This window comes from Nicotiana tomentosiformis, chromosome 6 (assembly GCF_000390325.3).
Source record: "Nicotiana tomentosiformis chromosome 6, ASM39032v3, whole genome shotgun sequence".
NCBI classification, from domain to species: domain Eukaryota; kingdom Viridiplantae; phylum Streptophyta; class Magnoliopsida; order Solanales; family Solanaceae; genus Nicotiana; species Nicotiana tomentosiformis.
In genome coordinates this window covers 49475018-49482553 of record NC_090817.1, presented here as the reverse complement: position 1 = coordinate 49482553, position 7536 = coordinate 49475018, and the positions used below count along the sequence as shown (strand labels likewise).

At 32.5% G+C, this 7536-nt stretch overlaps 1 protein-coding gene across 1 annotated transcript; it reads right to left on the bottom strand.

Annotated features, from left to right (window-relative positions):
• Positions 1 to 2866: 2866 nt before the first annotated feature.
• On the bottom strand, positions 2867 to 6167 carry LOC104089628 (polygalacturonase-like). Its single transcript, XM_009594575.4, has 4 exons — positions 5688 to 6167; positions 4788 to 5077; positions 3482 to 3707; positions 2867 to 3344 (listed from the first exon to the last, which is right to left on the bottom strand). The coding sequence occupies exons 1-4, from the start codon at positions 6120 to 6122 to the stop codon at positions 3117 to 3119; spliced, it is 1179 nt and encodes a 392-aa protein (XP_009592870.1). The 5' UTR covers positions 6123 to 6167; the 3' UTR covers positions 2867 to 3116.
• Between the last annotated feature and the right edge of the window lie 1369 nt (positions 6168 to 7536).

Genomic DNA, 7536 nt, shown 5'->3' with positions numbered 1-7536 from the left:
GTGCCCATCGCGGCCCATCGGTTTGGGTCGTGACAACAAGTCAGAGATAAATTTGGCCGATCCTCTGACTAAACATGTGGGAAGAAAATTAATTCTTCAAACCTCAAGAGAGATGGGGTTAAGGCCGACATGTTGTCATTAGAGATGATAACCCAACCTATGTGATTGGAGATCTCATGAAGTAGGTTTATATGGGTAATACCAAGTTGATATTGACACTGAAGCACTAAAAGAGAGTGCTTGACTACTACTAATTGAGAGGTTGAGTTATAATTCTTAATGAATTCATATTCCTTATAGATGGTGTATTTAAAAGCAGTAGACACTTGATGAATTCACCTATACGAGAGTAGAGTGGAGCTGCTCCTATGAAATTTTGGCCTAGTCTCTAGAGCTCTCATGAATAACCAAGCATGTGCATGGCCTATTGGGCGCAAAACCGTGTTGAACAACAAAATTGTGAGGGTCGAAATGTGATTGATAAAATCTCTGACTTACAATAAAAGTTATTGGTTCATAGAAATATTATATTTTACCAGTAATTATGTGGGTCAAGCTTTATCGATTTAAATTTTGTTCATAATCCAAAAGACACCAAACCTATTACATTTAGACCATACAAATCTAGCAAGTTTATTTCAAAAAGTCTTTAAAATAGTAGGGGACCGTGACAATATTTTAAATCCTTTGTTGACAAATGTCATAATCAAAACTATGTGGCATCCTTTCTAGAAGCCATTAGAAAGATGGCAAAATACAGTAAAGTGGTAGATTTCATCAGCCACGTTTTTGCCATGCAAAACAAAGCTTCATGCAAATGAGGTTACAAATAGCTACTTTCAATCTCTCCTTTTCATCATTAGCAACTTGCAAGACAAAAAAAATATTTCTATCTTCTTTCCCTCTTATACATCCTTCTCCTTCTAATCTTCTTCTATATATTTTAATTGGCATAAGATATTAGTCGCTCTTTCTCTTCCAACTAGCTGAGTTTGTAATTTAATACTTTGCTTATTCATGTATTCTCTAAATAAAATAGAGGTAAGCTTGTTTAATCTTGGGAAAATATTCCACACTGCTGAAATAGTTTCGTAGGACAGTGCCCAGCACGACTCAATCCAATTCGTGTATCTGCTTACAAATAATATTATAGCCGTGTTATTGTTATTTTTCCCGTGTTATTTCCTTATAGTTTTATCTATTTAAAAATATTACTGTAATTATATTATTTTATAAAGTATTAAAAATTAAATACGTCTCGTACCTCAGAGCTTACGCTATGTAAAATGCCTCGCTTTATGCCCACGCCTTTTAAAATATTGATGCAAATAGCATTACCGGAGGAACACGAGAAACGGAAATGATTTGTTGTAGTGCGTAGTGTGTGTGTGTATATATATACACACACACGTACTAGTTTTAGTGTACGCATGATGCGCGTGTTCCTTGTATCAATGTGCCCAAACTTTTAAAAATCACGTAAATAATATTGAAAAAATATATTTGGGTTATAAAATAAAATCTAAGAAAATAAATCATAAATTTATGAAAATGATAAATATTAAATTATTGATCCTATTTAGTTAACTCGGTGAAGGAAGAAATTATGTCTTATAGAATTATCCAATATTTATGGATTGTAAATATTAATGAAAACGTGTAAAAGCAAATCAAACTAAAAATATATTGGCACTAATTAAACCGACTACACCTAAGAAAATAATAAACTAAATGCATGCATATTCTTGAAATTTTATTCGAGTTATAATATCAAATTAAAGTTATATTATAGCTAGACATTTGTAGTTAGAATAGATTGTGATTATCATACTTGACATTGAATTGGATCCATATGCAACGATGGTAATAAAATAAAATTAGTTCAATATGATTTCTAATTAAAATATTGTTACTTATTAAATGTGTATATCTTATTAAGTTATACCACATATAAACGTCTTTATTTTCAACTAATTTTTGAATAATCGAAAAGCACAAAAAAATTAGTAGCTTTTGAGTTATTGACCACATGAATAGAATAGAAAAGAATATAAACTTTTAATTAAAAGAAAGAGCTGAAACGGGAAAAAGAAAAAAAGAGAGGGTTGTTAATAAAGAATAAAAACTCTAATAACAATTAATTGTTTTGAAAAAAAAAAAGATTTTAAAATGTGAGAACTTAATTGAAAAAAAAGAGAGGATAAAATCAAATTAGGTAAAAAAACAAAACCAAGCTGATAAAAAACACCAAAACCAAACTCATTACCATTAAGTTTGTTTTGAAACAAAACATATGAAATATAGTTTGGAAGAGTCTTGTTATTTTACATGTTCAAATAAGGAAATAATTTATGTAATGTTAGGTTTTAATTGATTTAGAAACCCTAAATATTAGGATTTTCTATATGGTTCAAAGAAGGAAAGATTTAATAAGTAAATTTTTTAGTTGAATTCAAAGTCTTAAATATTAGAAAAATAACTAAATGACTATTTTGTCTAATAAGAACTCTATTTTGTAAGGGTAAAAAAGACGAACGATATTTACTAAGAGCTTTCGTGCTTTTAATAAATATATATATATATATATATATATATATATATATATATATATATATATATATATATATATATATATATATGTATGTATGTATGTATAACTAAATGACTATTTTGTCTAATAAGAACTCTATTTTATAAGGGTAAAATAGGCGAACGATATTTACTAAGGGCCTTCGTGCTTTTAATATAGTATATATATATATATATATATATATATATATATATATATATATATATATATATATATATATATATATATATAATAAATAAATGTCGTTCGACAGAGCAAAGAAACTACACCAGCGACTACTTCTAAAATATACTGCAGTCCAGAAGGAGACAACTTACACTTTGAGAACTGATTTACCACAAACAAACACCTATATTGTAGATCAACTATCAACCACGACAACGGACAACTTATTTAAGAACAGTAGACGCAGAGAAGAAAAGTGCTTTTTTCTTTTCTTGGGCGCGGTGGGGTGGGAATGGGTTGGGTTTGCACTCTGAACTTGAAATAAAAGTATATACAAGGAATTTTTTTTTTCTGTATTGTTTTAGAAGCAACTCCTGGGAGTGACTGTGCCACCACGTCTTCCACTTGCATTTCTACAGTAGGATATTGCAGGCCTTCTTAAGCGATCATTGTGAGTAAGCTTTATGTCTTGCAGTCTGATTCCAGTGCATGGATTTGTGTAGCTGCAATCAAATTTCATGGCTGCCTGTGTGGATGATGTCCCTTTCACATTCTTGTATGTTACTTGACTCACCTTTACTCCTGAATTCTTCATTTAATAAACAGTAACTCTAAATCAGATAGATAATTTATCTTTTGTAATTTTTACATTTGTTGTGCTTGTGTTTTTACGCAGATTGATCATTTCATAAGTTACAATTTGTTGGAGATGAGTTAATGATATACCTGATGAGGGCAACTATTATCGGGACAATAGTTTTGGTCAATGATTATGGGGTACCCAACATTCTTCATAATAAGATTTGAGAACATGAGATTTTTAGCATAGCCACCACTTGGTCTTGCCCAGGACTTTACTCTAACGCCATTCTGTGTCTTCGTGAAAACCGAATTTGTTACTGTTATATTCGCAACTCCAGCTTCGTTGTAACTACTCCCCAAACTTCCTATGCTGCAAATGTGAAACAAACAATCAACATGATATAATATTTGGCATAAACAAATTTCATAATTAGACTATCACAAACACGTCATATTTGAGCCAGAAATCGTGATAGTCGGACTACAAAATAATTGAAATATTAGAATATGTTTTAAATTTAATATCAATAAACAAATGTATCTTCTCCTAAAAACTTAAAATTTTACATGACATGATAGCATACTTTAATATGATACCAGTACATCAGGGCAAATGTCCTGTCCTCAAATCTCATCATCACGTGCTTGTCCAATAAAAAATTCAGGCCAAAAGAGATGTGTGTAAGCTTAATTAAATGTAGGGAAACAATTCAATTATATCTCTCTAACGTTTGTGATTTATCTTATATAAGTATTTCCTTTAACTTTCGGCTCATTGGAGCCCCCACCATTATCTCTCGTGTCAAATATGCCTCTTCCAATGACAGTTTTTCACTGTAGAAAAAATGGTCAAGCCACATAGGTGGTATACTTGGACATTTTTAATTGTTGAGGGACTTGCTTCAGATTATTCCAGAGGATATACATATACCAAATTATAAGTTTAGGGGAAAATTTGGATCTTTTGTTTGTCTACGTGGCTCTACCGTCGCAAATGTCATAGTCAAACTCGACAGCAGTCAGAGGAAGGGTCCAATACGGGACAAAATTGATGGGGTGAGGTTTTCAGGATCGAAAGATGAACAGAGGGCGAAGGTAAGATAAATCAAATGCTTAAAGAGTAAATTTAAATATTTTTTATTAAATAAATAAATAAATAGATGTGTCTCTGATTTAACAATTTAATGTTTTAGATGAGTTAATCACATAATTAATAAAATTTTGCAATCAGAATCATATAACTCAAACTGGCAGATTCAGGATAAATTGTATATGGTATATTTTTCAGGGACCACACCTAGTAACATCTTTAATTTTGTACATCTATAGAGTAAAGAATCATGATTTAAGAGATTTAAATTTCCTTTATGAGTTACATCCTTATATATACTACTTAAAAATGGATTAACAATAAAAAAAAAAACAAAGATTTTTGAAAGTAAGCATTTACCTGATGCCATGTCCAGGTCCACATCCAATTTTTTCAATCCACAAGTTCATGGAGCCAGGGCCAACGGAAATGCAGTCATCTCCAGTCTGGATGATGCTGCCGTAAATGGTAACCCCTCTTGAGTTTTGTACATGAATGCCATCAGTATTTGGGCTTCCACTTGGGGCTATTATCTTCACATTCTCAATTCTCACATTGCTGCTGTAACCTATCCCCACATGTACTCTTTGACTGTGGAGTGATGTTAAGCCCCTCAACACTACATTGTTACACCACATAAATTGTATTGACTGCAAATACATAGACATTTTAAATCATCACTGTTAGAGATTCCTCAGACAGGTAATCTCTTTTTTGTAGAAAAATAATACTACTACCTTCCCTTGTCACGACATTAATTTTATCCTCGTTTTATCGTGTACTTATTAGTTATTATTATGGCAAACCTCCAGTATTTATTGTGTTGTGATATAGAGAGTGGTTGGATTGGCTTTTAAGCTGGTCAAATTAGCTTTTAAGCTCTTAGGTTTTTTCAGTGTTTGGCAAAGTCAAAAAGTGCTTAAAATAAGTTTAAAACTGCTTAAAACAAGCTAAAAGCAATAAGTAGGGCAACCCCAACTTATTGTTTTTTGGCTAAAAAATTATTTCTACTGAAAAACCACTTTTCTTAAGCCAATCCAAACGGGCTCATAGACAGTCCAAAATTCAAGATGAAACTTAATTTTCTATGGAATTTGATGCTTAAAGAAATGAAGGTGAGCCATAATTCACTTCATGGAGAAGTAGCTTCGACAAATGTTGAAATATCTGAGATTTTGTTTCTACAGGATAGATACATTTAAGATTAAGAAAAAACTAAGAAGTGACAGATATAAATTGGAATAAAGAAAGTATACGTACCCTAGCTCCTTGTGGGCAAGACTTTCCACCCTTTCGGCACGACCAATAACCATGACCCTTGGCGTTCATAGTTCCTCCATACACTGAAAGCCCACTTACCTTATAAAACATAATCCAGAACTCAGAATGACCAATTGCGTGATAATTGGCCGGAGCAATGAGAGTACCGTCAATTCGGAACTCAATTCTTCTCCGACAAGGGCCGTTTAAATTCAACGTTCTTACCAAATAGGTTCCCCGTGGAATGTACACGTTGGCCTGGCTAGTAGAGTGGCAGGCAGCAGACCAAGCGCGAAGAAATGCGGAGGTTGAGTCTGTCCTCCCATCTCCCCTAGCCCCAAAACTAACCACATTGTAGGCTAAACAAGAAGGTATTAAACACAAGAAGAGCAACAAAGAAACACCGGTACATGTCATAGTTTTGAAGTTGGCCATGTTGATTGGCTTTTAGAGGTCGTTACAATGAAAATAAAGATTGTGCATTTGTCTATTTATAGTTATTCATATGGTGTCGATATATAATTTACTTTTTGTCCACATGACAATAGATAATTTGGTTTTGCGCTAGTTCGGATGCAGATTTAGAAAGTGACTTAAATGCTACGGATATGGACGATGAATGAATTCCAGGGATGTACATGTGCTCGTTATATTAAAAAGACGAAAAAAGGACAAAATAGAAGCGGAAGGATCATGGGATTTAAATGAACTATCTCAATTTATAAGATCCATAAAGAACGCAAGAAATGCATCAGTTGAGTACAACATCAACATGTGAGTTGCCAGTTATACAATTTTAATTTTATCGTCATTGTTAGCTAGCAAGATCTGTTAATAACAAGAATGTAGAAAGTTACAAATGAATAGACGGTTTAAAAGTTTTAAGATGATGGGTAGGAATAATGTTTTGATCCAAAGCTTGTTTAAAGGGTAATTAGGTAATGTTCGTTTATATAGTGCGAAGGTAGCAGGTAGCGTGGTTCGGAGTGTATTTGACTTTAGCAACTTGTCTCTAAATAATACCCTGCACATATGTAATTCCTCCATGATTAAGGAAAGATGAAATGTATAATCCACACGTCATGGCCCACATCATCTCCGTGTTATGATATGTACGGTAACCATGTCATAAATGGCTCGCATTTTTGCCTACACTTTTTGTTCGCTTCTTGTTTACCTCTGAAACGGTACAGTTGAATTTATACGTAATTTCTAAACAAGTAAATTAATTTGATCCTGAAATAATAAAATAATCAAAGAATTATGCAAAATTTAGCCTTAGGATATAGACGAAACAACAGAAATAATAGTTCAGGGAACAAGATTTCCGGGAACAACAACAACGAAATTAAAAGAATAAGAAGACAAGATTGTATTGAGATTTGTATAGAATGTAGTGTCTTGCGAGAAAATTCGTATCCTTTACAATGATAACTGAGCTCACTATTTATAGCTATGAAGGAGGTACTTGGACCGTGCCCTTCTTTAATATCAATTATGAGGGACATTGATGCAGATGTAACGGTGAACATAAATGCCAAATTTCCTGTTACGGATAATTGCTCTTAATGTTATGAAATTGTCACAACCCAAAATCCGCTAAAGGTTGTGATGACACCTAACATCGCCGCTAGGCAATCGAACAGTGATATATCAACTCACTTACTTATTTTAGTAATTGAAATCAAAATTTTCCTTTAAATAAATCGTATGAATTTTCATCTATATCCAACTTTGTAGCTGTTGCAATAGGAGTGTCAATTTCTTTGGAATCTTCCATTTTAAACCTTTTAAGCAACTCTTTTACATACTTCTGCTGATGGATCATAGTTCCATTTGAATTTTGTTT